The following is a 15,346-nucleotide window of genomic DNA, read 5'->3' as shown; positions in this document are numbered from 1 at the left end:
CTCCGTTCTCTGACTGATGTCAATGCTGAACTTCTGTCGTTAGGTGTCTTGAGAGATTTCACTCTGTTATTGTCAGTGGTTGAATTGGAAAAAAATCTTGGGTTGGGGTGGGTTATGAACTGTTGGTATACTTTGTTTATTTTTTTTTTACTTTTCAGATGTCTAATCATATATTGTGAATAGATTGCCTGGACTGCAATAATAACAAGATAATTAGTGTCATCAGTTCTAGCTGACTATGAATATCAGCTGCTCGTGACAATCTTACAAATAGTTTTGTGTTGTTTTTTTCCATGGACTTTGGCATGAAAAGGCATCTTGGTGTGTAAATCTCTAATATGGATGGAATCAGATCCATGTAAGTAGACATCTTAAGGAGTATACAATGAAATCAGATTCATGTTGGTATCAGCAGATAATGCTTTAAAGAAAGATTTGACTGATATATGATATTTGGTGTATTTTTTTTGCACTCTAGAAGAGCATTTGTAATCTTGTAGAAATACATGTTCTGTTTTCATAGACATTTTCTAAATGTTTATCTATTAGCATTGGTGAACATGCACATTAAAAATATCAGATATCAGCATTGGCCCAAAATTCCCATATCAGTGCACCCGTAGACATCTCGGGCGATGTCTGGACGGTTATCCAAGGGGCAGTCACACTTTTTACCCCCAGTGGCTTTTCATCCCCCTCAAATTCAGGCCTAGTTAAAATGTGCCGACATTTTCTCATTTCAAATTAGTTACCGTGAGAATGTTTCTGGTGTAGCATTGCCGATGTCTCCGTGATGCAGCTGTCAGGACACGAAGTTCACACACTTCCAGCAGGTGCTCCCAGCTGCATCACTATCATGACACCAAAGGGCCCGGGGCTGCAGGCATATACTACTTCTGTGTTACCAATGTCTTGAGGAATGTATGCTATAGAGATGAGTGCTCATATTTCATGCTGTCATGGTCTACCACACCAGTCTGTCTCTTTTATCCCAGTCATTTAGGCCCTTACATCAATTCTTCTGTTACGTTTGAAAAATCACCTTAAAAATGCATACTTGTTGATCTGTTCAGGTGAAAGATATTCTTCTGGGTGTCTGGCTTCTCTTTTGGAGGCCTGTGAGACTGCAGACATGAAAATCAGAATCAGTTGTTCATGTCTTCACTCACACAGGTTTCCTTAACAGAAACTGTAATTGTAGTAATTGTAGTCTTAACTAGAGCTCTGCCTTATTCTTATAAGTTCCATTCATCAGGAATGATGCTCAATAACTGTGCTATAAATGGAATTTAAGGGCCCTTAAGGGACATTCTTCTTTCACTTTTGTTTTCATACTGCTCACTGTAGACATCATTGTGATTGTAATTTCTCAGCTCAGCGTTTGGAGTAGAAGAGCAAAAGGTAATGAATCAGTACATTTCCAGTTTCTAGTTCTTGACATTAAAAACTTATATTCACTATTCTCAGTCAAGTGGTTGTTGGAAGTTGTTTTTGTGGGTACTGTTGTTATCCTTGTTGTTGTTGTTGTTGTTGCTGTTGCTGTTGTTGTTGTTTTTTGCTGTCATAGCCTGTGGATGTACCCTTGCGAGAGTGACTGTGCTCTGTGCTGTCCTGCACTGAGTGTATACCTTTTGTGCAGTGAGGGGAATCTGGCACCAGGGATTGTGCTCTCCCTTTCTAGCTCATTCACTGGGGATCACTGGGTCCCAAAACATGCCCACTATTCTTTTATTGTCCTTTTCCCAGGCTGAGAGTGATTAACCACACACACCTCTTCTCTCCTGCAGGCATCAGGAGGCTAGCAGGAGGCTCAAAAATGTAAGTGCTAATGCTGCTTTATTTCTGTTAATGTCAGATGTTCATGATTTGAACGTCTGGCTTATGCAGTGACATGCAGTGACAGATGCCATCGTAACATATACTTAGATTGTGTGGTTTGACAAATACTATGTGTGATTTTTATAGAGTGCTATGAAGATATTTAGAGTTGTTGTTGTTGTTGTTGTTGTTGTTGTTGTTGTTGTTGTTTAATATATAGTGTCAAAGCTCAACCTTAGTAATTACCAGGTAGTGTTTTGTGGTTTCCTCGTTGGCTAGTTGTGTATATTGGAGCTGTATATAATGAAAGGCTGCATACGCCTGCAGAGGGATCTGGATAAACCTAGAAATTAAGTCACTGATGTCCAGCCATCTGTATGTAGAGTAAATCTAAGATAGATGGCATTTAGATCCAGCTTCCTCTCACCCCTGACCACTACACTAACACTAATATGTAACTAGGGCTGGGCAATGTGACAATATTGTGATAAATTATGTCTGAATATGCTTTTTTTTAACAAATGCATATTTGATTAAAGTGAGCATAATTAGTCCTGTTTTATTAGATTTAGTGCAGTGCAGTATGTGAAATGCTGAACACAAATCATTGAATTTATAGTTTTTATAGTATTTTTGTTTCAATATGGCACTACTTATGTCTTTTGATAATTGATCACATCAGAAAAAATAAATATTGCAACACATCATGTATCCTGAAAAATTCCTTAAGTATTGTGGTAGTACATTTTTGCCTAGCTCTATAAGTGACTTTCATTATGTACCCCAGGTTCTGATAACGATATACTGGCTGGGCAGAAAGGCACACATTGATCCTTTGTATAATGGACCTTACCTAAACCTGAAGGCTTTTGAGGGATTACTAGGCACAAGACTATATAAGGTAAAATATGACATACATATTGTTTGTCTCGTGAAAACATTATGGCACTTTCAGCCTTATAAACTACAAACTAGCTGTTGCTTTAAATTCTCTTTTATGCTCAAAAGCCACTGCATTTCTACTGTGGTATTTCAAACAAATGCTTCTAAGAATGGAACCAAGTGGTTACACAGCAGGGCTGAAGGCGAATCTTAAAGCACACAGTAAGTCATAACACGGTGGTCAGAGTGAATAGCAGATCTTTTTTTTCCTTTTCTTTATGCCATGTCTGTCACAATGAGCACAATACAGCCATAACAAAACATGGCTGAAGACTTTTGTATACGTGTTCCACTTCATTGATATGACTCAGAAGGGAAAGAAACAGAGATTTTTAAAAGACGTCAGTGTCTTTAGACTGACTGAGACTATATTCTATGAGGCAGTATACTGAGAACTGGAGAAAGACTCTGCTCTTTAACCATTTATCCTGAAGGGCTGAGTCAAGTTTTTGTGCTTGTGTACTGTGTGTGTGTGCGCGTATGTGTTCAAGTCTTTCCCCTCGTGCTCGACAGGCACTAGAAGATTGCACGTCTCCACGGGACATTGTGAGAGAGTGCGAGTTTGGAGACAGCTGGTACTCAGAGAAAAAGGCGATTTTTCCACTGCAGGCCGGACACAGACGAGAGGACTCTCTGGACAGTTTAGACTCGCTTGGCTCCAGGACTACCAGTACATCCTCAGATACCACACTCAAAGGCAGCAGTGAGGGTAAGACACTGATCCATAAGCTACACCTTTTTATTTCTATAGCTCATGCTTTTTTTAGGATATTGTTTCCCGTTGATGCTTCCATTATGTAAAGGTGTTCTATGGTGAGCATGCCAGGGGAAGTTACATAATTGCTTTCCTAATATTTGTGGTTGATAACAGTAACAGCAAAAAGCACACTCAACACTAATTGTACTAAAAATCTATGCTGTATGAATGAAAAAGATGAATTACGCGTATCTAATGTTTTTGATGTCAGAAAGGCTAAAGAAACTTTACAGAGGATAAGGAGCATGTTTCTTTCTTTATTTAGTCAAAATGTGATCTATTTAGCAGCTTACTTTCAGTTTTCAAAATGCTTGGCACCCTCTAGTGGTATGTTTTGGCTGCTGTTTGTCTCTTAAACACACTGAAGGCCACAACACAATACTGTAGTTGTCCTGAATTTTTTTTCCACGTTCCTGTACTGTGAGTTGAGTGTGATATTCAACAGACACTCACAATGTTGATAGACATTCCAAATGCCCTTCTTTCAGATTCTGTTTTTCTCCTTGCTCATGTCACTGAGCTCATGAGAAAGCAGGGCTGTAATTAGGGCGATCTCTGAGCTCGCTAGGTGTTCACCTCAGTGAGACATTCTTTCATACTGCACAGCAGCTTGTAAATGAGCCTCCCACCATTCCCACTGTTATGCTATTTCTTGTTTACCACAGATAAGAGAGCGTGAGACAGAGAGTTCTTACCCTTGTCTTTCTCTGTTCTGTTCCAGGTTGTGGCAGTGACCCTGAAGCAGAGCTGGGCTTCAGAATGTCAGTAGACAAGGACTCAGTCAGCTATCGCCGTTCGCTCACTGTTACCCCTAAGACCACCACTCAGTTCAACCAGTTCCTGCCCTCCAAAGACAAGCAGTCGGGTTATGTACCAGCACCCCTGCGCAAGAGACGCGCCGAGCGCCATGACGACAACAGACGTAGCTGGGCCAGTCCCATGTTCACCGAGGAGGATGGAACCTTTTCTAGGTAATGCTAGTCTTTCTAGAGCTCATGTTGGTCTGGGATCAGTTTATGCCTTTTCCATAACCATGAATAGGGATACATGAATTTACAAGACCTGTGCCCATATTTATCAAACATCTGAGAGCAAGAATGCTGATCTGAGATTCGTTTATGTCTTTTGCACGGCACTGAATTAGGCAACATATGGACTGATGTGGCCTTATCCAAGATCAGTGGTCTTACTCTGAAGTGTTTGCTGAATATGGACCCGGAGTTCTAACAGTGAGCTAGCTTTCAAGCCTTTCTTGAGAGAGTAATACTGAAAGTTTTCCATGAGAGCACAGGTCATTGAAAGATGGCATGCTGGTCATTCAAAGGTGACAATGTAGTTGGTCGCGATGAATGTCTGAATTCTGGTGCTGTCTCACCCCTGTGTTGGTATTGTGTGCGTGTGACTCCTCCTGGACTCTGGCCACAGTGTTGACAGGTCAGGTACAGGCCCCTCCACCGCCAGTGAAGCAAACACCCAGAGTTCTGTACCAACCACCCGCGTCGCTTGGGTATACGAGTACGAGAGCAGCGATTCGGACGGCGACCGCCCGGACCCTGACCTGGTCCTGGATGACTTGGCTAGCCGTAGATTTCACAGCCCTTCTCCGGTCACACCCACCAACTTCGCCTTACCCATGAGCTCAGTGGAGTCCCCGGCTATGTCCCGAGCTTCATGGCCACAGGTCACTGTCACTAACGTCCCCCAACAGACGTTGACCTATCTCAGGTCAGACAATGCCCCGCGACCAGCACGCTTCTGTTTGCCATTGATGCCTAATAAGCTCTAACATCCGCTTCCTCTCTGTTTTGAGTTTGAATGTGGTTTACTTTTTTTCTTTGGTCCTGATTTTGGTCATATTTGTTTTGGATATCCACAAACAAGTTGCATCCTTTCCTGTACGAGTTTGGTTTGGTTTGGTTTGGTTTGGTTTTCTGCTTGATTTTTGCACTTGTGTTGGTTTGATGACGTGTGGTAAGAAATGTCTGTACAGTGACTCTTCCGCTTGGCTGTCCCTTGAGCAGCAGTGAGTCTGGGTCTCCTCAGAAGGCTGCTAGGAGGCCTGTGTCTGCGGACGTCTACATGTATGAGGACTCGGAGGAAGAGGATGATGAGATTGGTTATGCTGACCCCGTTCAAGATGACCTTTATGCACGTAAAGTGGGCCTGATGGCCCAGACCTCTGCTACTGTACGCTATGATAAATTTCTGCCCAAGTTTTGGACACCTGAGGAGGATGCACATGTGCAGAAGATCAAACTAGGATCTCAGCGTCGGCCTTGGTACAGAAAGATCCAGGGCTTCAGGTGTGTCTAGCCCTGCAGGGGTGACTACTAACCACCTGTTTCAATTTCGTATTTAATCTCATATGTACACTGCTGTTCCAAAGTTTGGAATCATTTGTCTAATTAATAATCATTTTTTTTATTGAGTCAATACTTAAACAGTGTTGTTTAAAATATTACTATTAATAGTATTTTTAGATGTTTTATTCAATATTTAACATTTTGTGGAACAAGTAGTTATTATTTGCTTTAATAATTATATATTTATATTGATTTATTTTCAAGTTATTTGCCTCAAACTTTGATCACCATTTTGCAAATACAAAGCATTCTGGATATTGATTTTATTATAACTTTATTCTCAATATTATACAGCTTTCTTCATTATTATAAATCATCCACAAGTGTGTTCATCACACTTATGGACACATTTAAAAATGGCTTTTACAGCTTCATACTACTTTATTGAAACCTATGAAGTTGTGAAGTCCTAACACCAAATTAGAGTATTTTTACAGATGTACACACTCTAAGCTTTTTAATGGTAGTGTACTGGACAGCTACACATCTGTACTATTTACATTATTACACAGTTAATATTTTATGGGTTCTTGGGTTTTCCTCTTTTTTATTTCAGTCTATGCCTGTGATTAATCTTGCATTCTTTAGTTTATTTACACTTCTTTTCTGCTTTCTCTTGGCTGATGGGTTCTTGTTTTTGTCTTTCCCTATCCTCTTTTTCTTCCTTCTTTCCGTCCCTTCACTCCCTGACCTCCCTGTGTCCAGCCGGAAGAAGTCTGGCTCATCCTCGGAGGACTCAGACTGTGATGTGAATCCCTGGCTGTGTGTGCGCTCTCCCTTTCGCTCACACTCTGAACCCCCTCCCTCTTACCCCCACACACCTGAAGCCTCGGCTCAGCCCCATCTCCCCACAGCCCCCAGGTCCAGATCACAGTCCCACATACAGTAGGACTGGCCTCACTATGGCTTCTGCTCACACAAATTAATGAATGCAATATACTGTGCTAATGTTAACTAACCTACATTATGAACACTGATCATCATTGCTCTTTACGGACAATTGATGTCTCAGTAAAAAACTGTACATGTATCCATCTGGAGTAATATGTAATACAGAAATGATTTTCACATACAACTGTCAACAATTTACAATACTTAAAGAGCCCATGTCACTTTTTTATATAGTATTTTAAATTAGGGTGTGAACATTTTTACCATTACCAAGTTTACCATTCACTTCCAAGTCCATACGGTCCATTTCTGGAAATTGAGCCGCAAAACAGCCCCTTTCTGAATTCATTTTTGTGAGGCATTCCCCAAGAGAGGGATGCAGATTAAATTATAGCTGTTTTTGGTACATAAACACACATAAAATGTCACTGTGGACCTTGTGGGCAAAAATAAACACAAAGAAAATATAGCTTATGGGCCCTCTAAAGTACTTCTGTTATTTTTGCACAACTGATTCAGATTTCAAAGCAAATCAAGTACAGCTGTCCCTGTAGCAGCTCTTTCCTGTAGCATTACATTTATGTGTGCTTTATTATGCATGTATTAGGTGCTATTGTACTCTCCTCCTTTTCACTTGCTTTCACCTCATGTACACTTGCATTTTATCCCTGTCAGCTTGCATGCTCTGAAACCTGCTCTTTCTTCCCTTCCGCTTGACCATAGCCCTCCCATGCAGCCACTCACAGCTGCTCAGCCAAGCGCCGGACCCCCCAGATTAGAGCTACCTGATTTCTGGCCCAGGCCAGACCCCACCTCAGGCCCGAGCCTCTTTAAGTGTGAGCGACACCCCCTCCGGGGACGTGAGAACCCCAAGGACCCCTATAACGTGTCTGAGGACATCCTACCTGATTTGGCAAACGATGACATGTTCACTCGCCGTACCTGTGCCTTCCGCTCCAGCACCGAGCTGGCCTGGCTAAAATATGGAGACTTCCTCACCTCACATCGCCGGTCAGAGCCGTACATCCGAGTGGTCATCCAGCCCCGTAGCGGCCAACCAATGTACCCAGACATCGAGAGAGACGATGTGCTGTACCGAAGGGTCCTGCTTCAGTCCACACAGCGCCCCCCTTCAGGAGCGCCTGATAACTACCACCCTGTGCCCCTTCCAGAGCCATGGACACTGCCTCCAAAGCTTCAGGCCAAGCTTCTGTGTGCCCCATGCCCTCCACCACAGGAGCAGCCAAAGCCATTGGAGATACAGAGCGAGGCGGACCACCTGAAAGCAGATGATATGCTAGTCAGAAAGCTGAGGATGGTGCACATCCAGGGCATGCAAAGTCAGAGTACTCCCAGCGTAACTTCATCCTGCAGCGAAGAGGACCTGCAGAAATGGCGGGCCATCAGAGAGGCCAGCCGTCTGAGATATAAGAAGAGGCTGATGGTGGAGAGGTTAGGCTTCTGAGTGTGCAGGCATGTCCCCAGTCCCTGTCTGTTTTCAGCCGCTGCCTCATGTGTAGCCTAGCAAGGTTTGTTCAAATACGCCATTGTTTGCAATAGCAGACATTATGAATTTGCTGAGTAGAAGGTTGTTCTCTACATTCAGTCTTTCAGACTAAATTACTGTTAAAAATTGCTCAGTAATATGATATGACAGGAATAACGAATAGGTCAGGAAACAGTATTAATTTATATATATTGCTAATATGGTTAAGGTATTTTCATATATACAAATATGTATTAAGAATGCATGAACTTGAGTTTGCAGTAACACCAAAAAAGTGTTTTCTTATTTTATTATTCTTGAGTTACCATGCAGTTTTTCTTTTGTTTTTTTCTTTTGAAAAAAGAAGGATTGAGATTGCCTGTATTTTGTTTGTTTGTCTAATAAATAAAAAACCTTGCTGAAAGCTTTTGTGATGAATGCATCTGTGCAAAATGAGACATGAAGTTCTGCTTACATTTTAGTCAGGCAGCTTGATGTTGCTTTAAATCATGAGCTTTACACAGACATGTGGAGGTGGGAGTGTAATGACCAAAGCTGTGGAGGAATGTGAAAACCTGAGTAATATCTATAAATAACACAGCCAGACACAGCCACCCTTTACGAGGCTGCCTGCGAGCCTCCCTGGCTAGAAATTCCCCATAGCCACCAGAGCCGGTGAAAGCTGGAAGTTAGGCTTTTGTGTCTATGGAAACACACTTCCAAAACACATTTGGCCTGTGATTGCCAAATAAAACAGTTCAACTAGTGGGGTGGCTGCACACCTGTAACAAATTTTGAAGAGTTATATCACCTTGACATGTGGGGAACTCCTGTTTCCAGTGACGTTAGTGTACCTCTCACTTTTCCAAAAATGAGTTACTGCTTGAAGTCAGTGTTCACACACTTCTGCAGCCACACTCCACGGGTTAGTAATGTGATTTGTGTTGTTGAACATATGTTCTCTCTGAAAGCAAAGTCAACATTAGGCATGAATCTGACAATGTTCTGGTTGCCTGGCAACAAACTGGGTTTTACTGACCAAGATTGATCTGCGCTCTAAATCTGAATGCTTTTGAGTGCATTTGGGTTAATTTCTGTGCTTCACTGATGGCCAGACATGTTTGGTCAGAATAACCAGAAGTATGACCTAGCTTGTGTGTGGTTTTCTTTGGTTCCCCAGACTGTTGCAAAAGGACTCGAATAGTGATGGGTGAGTAGACATCTGAAGCCAGGAATGTGGCACGTTTTGCTCAGCTGTGTTGTCGTGCCCTTCTGCCTTTGTGTTGTTCTGCTTTGCACCGACACTAAGCGCTGACACTCACATTGCTTTGGTCCCCATGGGCTGCAGGCCAGCTCTTTTCATCGCCACACAAAGTGGAATCACCAGATGCGTACAATGCTAGCTAATAAAACCAAACATTCGAGTTGCACTGAATTGAGGAGTTGTGCCTCAGTGATTCAGGAAACATCTATAGCTGGTAGACCCTGAAATTTCAGTTATACAGAGCTAGGGCATTGTCGCAGGTCTGTTCTTCAGGCTGAGGTGGATATGCATAATGTCAGTGTACTTTTTGAGCACTAATGCACTAACTTGTGTTTATCAAGCAAGAGCTGTTTTACTAACACTAAAGCATAATTCGCTTCATGAGTAAATGCATGTAAAAGGCTTTAAAATGGCTGTTTTTGTTTATTGCTTTTTTTCACATACATGTAAATGGGCTGAATATAATTAATGCTGTGATATTGTATTTTCATACAGTATGATACTGGATGAAATGCATTTCTTTCCATTATGAAATGTCATTGATGGATAATCTGATGTTGACTTGGTATGCGTGTGTTGGCAGGAGCAAGTCGATGAGTGATATTGCTGTTGAGCAGGCAGTAACAAAGCAGGTCCAGTATGAGCAGCTGCAGAAGGTCCGAGAGCAGATGAGGGAGAGTGAGGACAAGTGGCAGGATGTGAGTATGAGCCCTGGGTGCACTGCTGCAGGGGCTTTGCTTTATTATGCTGCTTTCTTCTGCAAACACTGTCATTCCCTCTTTTGTACTTTCTTGATCCTAACAGCTTTTTAGCTAAGCACAGCTGCTCTTAATTTAGATAATTTAGATAATTATCTTATGTTATGCTTTGCTGCAGACACCCATCAGAACTGGTGTTTTTTAATTGCTTAAACTACAGGCTTATTATTCAGGTGTTAATTTTAAGAATTATTATCCAGCAACTACAGTAAAGTATTTGGTAACTACAGTGAAAATAATATCTAAGTTACATAGTTAGCCTATTGTTGTCCATATCTGAATTTTCACATTTCCTTTGGTCCATATGCTCTATGTCCATATACAGCACTGTAAAAAAGTTAGAGACCCTCCTTCATTTATTTAATTTCCAGTCGAAGTGCCCATTAACTACAAGTTATTCATTTTAAGTAGATATTTTTGATGAGATTAGATATAAGATCCACATGCACAAGGAATGGGAAAGTCAAAAGAGAATAAATGAAAAAAGATTTGTTTCCAAAACTGTGGAAAAAATATTAAAGAATTTAAAGAAAATGGGACTGCTAACATAACCCTCACGTTTAGTTAAACAGTGCTTAAAGCTTTCGTGTTTGAGTTATAGGAGAAAATCAAGCTCTGTTGTTGTTTCAGATCTGAATCAATCTGTCTGAGTAGTCTAGTAGTCGAGAAACCATAACTGAGGAAAGAAAATAGACAATATGGCTGGGATTACTTGAATTGTAAGAAGCAGAAAATGCAAACAACTTTTAAGACTGAACATTGGAGGTGTGGAAAAATATCCCTGCAGGTTTCGTTGAAAGCTGAAAGCAAGTCTCCTGTAATAAAGGCGAAGAGTGGGCACACTTTATACTGAAAAAAAATATAATATTTAGCTGTTGAGGCTTTTGTGTATTTTTTTGCTAAATATGCATTTTCTGCTTTTTATGACTGAATATGAATAACTTGGATTTAATTGGCTTTTTTGAATAGTAATCAGATAAATAGAGAATGGTCTCTGAGGTTTGCACAGTACAGTATGAACCTGTCTGAGCACAAATCTGAAGAAGTTTTACAGTGGCTAAAAAGGGAGTTTAACAGAGGGAGGGATTAAAGTGGGGACCTACATAACTTCTACTGTGTAGTTTAAAGAGTTAATTTTTACAGGGGTAGGAGTGTTTCTGATGAAGAAGCTGATCTGTGTCCTTTAGCCATTAAATGAAAGGCAACCTTTTCTTGTTGGTAGTACTAAAGGAGGGCAGTTAATGATATAGGATCGCCCACTGTTATAGCTCCTTTCTTTAAGGAGCTATAAACTGTAAATAGTTGCTTATAATCGTGAACATCAGACCCTATAATGAAGAATTAATTCTCTTTCTTCTGGCTATGATGCTGTTTTGTAAGGGCGAATAAGTTGTAGAGGACTTTTTCCTCAACGCAGCAATTAGGTCACATACGGGCTCCAAATTCACATGGGACACAAGACGAGTAGAGCCAAGCCCACAAATAGGACACCTTTAAATCTAGTCCACACCCCCACCCTTTCTCTCTCTCTCCCCAAACCACCCCGTCCTCTCTCTTTCTCTCTCTCCCTTCTACCTACTCTGTATGTGTCTATGAGTGAGCACCTGAGTGCAGGTTATGGAGAGTGAGTGTTGCTGTCTTGTCTCCTTCAGGATCTCACCAAATGGAAGAACAGGCGCAAGAGTGTTAACTCTGATATAATGAAGAAAAAAGAAGAGAGGGAGCAGATAGAGAGCCTCACTTCAAACAGCAGCACCAGGAAATCCAAAACCTTTAAAGAGATGGCAGAGGAGAGGTAAAGTGCACCTGAGAGGCACATATAGATGCATGCATATGCAAATCTTAACAACTAACTATGTGTCAGTAATAACAGTCATGCTTTTTTATAGTTTGTGGAAACAGGGCAATCATGCTGTAGTAATTGTTACACAGGCTTCCTGTGAATCCTTAACAACTCTTATAATAGATTATAAAAATGTAAGATGATGAAATGTCTGAAAATGTCTTATTTTTACAATTCTGAGAAGCCTAAAGACCAGGTTTGCCACACAAAAATTTCAATCTAAGTCGAACACACTGAAATATCATGAAAGGGAACAAGAGAGCAGTTAATTGACCTAGATAAGAAAACTGACAACTGAGATACATACTGTATCTCAAAGCATATATTATTGTTCAACTTTCAGTCATTCTATTTGAATAAAACATTAATACATATTTGGGATTGTGTGCATTATTGTGTGGCTGAAATGGTTTTATTTTTCTTTTGTTGAGATCTTGAAAAGGTGTTAAAAAGCATTGAATTTGATTTTTAAAATTGTGCAGCAACCTTGTGACAGTCATTTTAAAACTACTTTGTTTTAAATTAATGTGATTTAAATGTTAGTCAGAATCAGAATTTTTTAACTATATAAAAATATATGCAACAAAAAAATTAATAAAATGGTGCAAGCAATGTCGGTTAAAATATTAAATCTTTATTAAATCTTTATTAACATCCGTTAAGCACGTAAGCATTTCTGCTACCCAACTGCTACCCAACTATATTCAGTTAGTTTTGCACAAACTCAGATTTCCCCACTAGTGTAAAGGGAAAATGTAGTCTCTGCTGCTCTCTAACCGTTTCTGGGCTGAGCATGTGGTGAAAGTGTAATCTAATCGTCTCTACTCCTCTCCCTTTCACGACTCAGGGAGAACAGAGGGCCGGGTAGCTACAGGAGCCGCTTCAGCACCTTCTCCACTTCTGACGACCAGGACGTCTTTGAGGAACCAGCGCCCAGGAGCAAGACATTACCACCGCGCAGCTACACCATCGATAACCCCTATGCTCTTGGAGACAAACCCATGGTGCACTCTCTGTCTAGCCTGAGTGATGATGAGCCTTTGGCTGGCAGCCTGGCATCAGACGAAGCAGATTCTCCACAGAGTCCTCTTAATACCAGCCCAGGGAACAAGTCAAAGATGAGTAGCAGCAGTAAAGAAAATCAAACCAGCATATCCAGCAGACGCAACCTCCTAGATGACCCAATTCCAGCCAGCATCACCAGCAAGCCCAGTCTAGCAGAGCCCACCAGCAGCAGTCGGTCCAGCAGCACCAGCAGTCCTCCACTGGAGTCCAACAGCAAATTCAGCAGCACCACCAAGCCAGTCAAGTCCAGCAGCTCCATTCGCCCTGTGCCTCAACCCAGGCGTCCCTATGGAAGGGTGGAGGAGGATCAAAGCCAGGCTTCTTTGTATATGCCCGATTCAGTGGAGAAAAAGCAGCCGGAGGTGGCTCGAGTTTCCGCCTCACTCCCCAGGAGCTATCAGAGATCAGATAGCGCACGACTCACCTCCGTTGTCACGCCCAGGCCTTTCGGCACCCAATCCAACAGGGTTGCCTCTCTGCCCCGAGCCTACACGGTGAGAAGCCTTACTCGCTTAGAAAAATACTAATGTGCAAGACCTGATCTTCAGTGGCTTATAGATATATTAATTAGAAATGCTCTGGGAGACTGAGAAATACCTAACTGTTACAGTGCATGATCTATTTACATTCAGTGCCTGATCTGTTTACAACTCTGATGAATTATGCAGCATGCTAATTCAGTTACACTACTGGAGTAAAGCTGCTGCGTGAAATGCTAGTAATTTTGTTAAGTGTGGGAACATAATAGTTACATAACTTAGACTTAACATAAACATGTCTGCCATGTAAGTGGTCACCTGATGCTGTCCCCAACGTCTCTGTATTATATACCATAGTGGACTAGATCAAGCATGTTACAGACTTGCCTGCAGTATAATCTACATTGTTTGAAATTTTAAATGTAGTGATAGACTTTAACACTTCCACACAAAATAATATGTTTAATTTCTAAACTGCTCCCAGATGGATGACTCTCACAAGCGCTTCAATGGTGAGGCAGAGAGGTCAGAGAAACCAACAGTTCCTAGCCGTTATGCACCATTCATGAAAGAAGATGAGGCTCACTCCCAGTCTAGTTCTGCTCATAGCAGTAATGAGGATGAGGAGGAGGAGGAAGAGGAGGAGCAAGTGGCTCCATCTACACAGACCATCTCCTCTGTCACTCCAGTCAGCAGAGTGTCTCCACAGCCCAAAGCTGTGTCCCCTCTCAACAATGCACAGCAGGTAGGTTTGCCTAGGGTCTAATACATTTTGTCAGGAATGTACATACCCTTGCATCTAAAACTGAACTGATATGAAATGCTCAGAGATGCTTGTTGTGTCACTTTTTTATATAGCTTTTGCGAAGGCAAAATTGCATCATTACTCAAATTCAGAATGTCTGCCCTACCTGTCCTGTGAATGGTTAACCTTGTCAACCAAACAAATCCATTACCCAGTAATCCTGTGGTCAGAAACATGGCGACTGATGAACAGCTAGAGGATGACTGACACAAATTGGGCATAGAAAGAGATGAGGTATAGTTTCTAACTGTATACAAGGTGTACCAACAAGGTAGGTGTATCTAACTGGCCAGCAAGTGCACAGATGATGTAAAAACTCCAGCAATGCTGCTGTGCCAGCACAACTTCCAATAACGTAGATGTTCCTGATAAATTGGTCAGTGAGTGTAGGTGACCGGCAACTCTGTGTGTGCATGCTGTTTGTTGCATTGGTGTATTTTTTAGCCTTACCCTCCATACCCTCCATATCCGCCACAGTGTGATGCACTAGGAGCTCACTTTTTTCTCTCATTATGCCACAGATTGTTAGGCATTTAAATGATTGTGGTTACATGCATCTTTTTTGTGTCTTCCAGGAAAGCTATAGTGACATGAGAATCAGCTTGAATCAGAAACCTGGCAGCAGTCGTGACTTTGGCTTCCAGAGCACCTGGGACTCCACAGGGGCTTGTGTCAAATCAATACAACCAGGTATATAGAAAAACAAGTTAATGGAAATAATGTTAATAGTTAATGATGGCTTTCCTAATGATACTTAGAGCATTCTCCAGAGGTCAAAAGCAACACACAAGATTATCTTCCATTACCTTAATTAGTAAGTGCACCAAGGACATATGAATTGACTGATATGTTGCCCTCAGCTTTGTATTTGGGTT

At 41.5% G+C, this 15,346-nt stretch overlaps 1 protein-coding gene across 11 annotated transcripts in view; it reads left to right on the top strand.

The window, feature by feature from the left end:
* lmo7a (LIM domain 7a) overlaps positions 1-15,346 on the top strand; it is a 47,050-nt gene that overhangs the window by 19,195 nt on the left and 12,509 nt on the right. For 7 of the 11 annotated variants that reach the window (XM_036565624.1, XM_036565617.1, XM_036565582.1 and 4 more), the window contains exons 6-19: positions 1,788-1,818; positions 2,606-2,719; positions 3,274-3,469; positions 4,239-4,488; positions 4,943-5,242; positions 5,539-5,820; positions 6,586-6,765; positions 7,495-8,223; positions 9,438-9,467; positions 10,105-10,219; positions 11,932-12,074; positions 12,970-13,681; positions 14,151-14,411; positions 15,047-15,161. In XM_036565624.1, coding sequence (XP_036421517.1) covers positions 1,788-1,818; positions 2,606-2,719; positions 3,274-3,469; positions 4,239-4,488; positions 4,943-5,242; positions 5,539-5,820; positions 6,586-6,765; positions 7,495-8,223; positions 9,438-9,467; positions 10,105-10,219; positions 11,932-12,074; positions 12,970-13,681; positions 14,151-14,411; positions 15,047-15,161 — 3,458 coding nt within the window. The remainder of the gene's footprint in view (positions 1-1,787; positions 1,819-2,605; positions 2,720-3,273; positions 3,470-4,238; positions 4,489-4,942; positions 5,243-5,538; positions 5,821-6,585; positions 6,766-7,494; positions 8,224-9,437; positions 9,468-10,104; positions 10,220-11,931; positions 12,075-12,969; positions 13,682-14,150; positions 14,412-15,046; positions 15,162-15,346) is intronic. The other 4 variants (XM_036565637.1, XM_036565575.1, XM_036565608.1 and 1 more) reach the window with 3 other exon arrangements.

This window comes from Colossoma macropomum, unplaced genomic scaffold (assembly GCF_904425465.1).
Source record: "Colossoma macropomum unplaced genomic scaffold, Colossoma_macropomum, whole genome shotgun sequence".
Classification (NCBI taxonomy): domain Eukaryota; kingdom Metazoa; phylum Chordata; class Actinopteri; order Characiformes; family Serrasalmidae; genus Colossoma; species Colossoma macropomum.
Note: the sequence above shows the minus strand (reverse complement) of the source record. Positions and strands in the feature narration are given on the sequence as shown.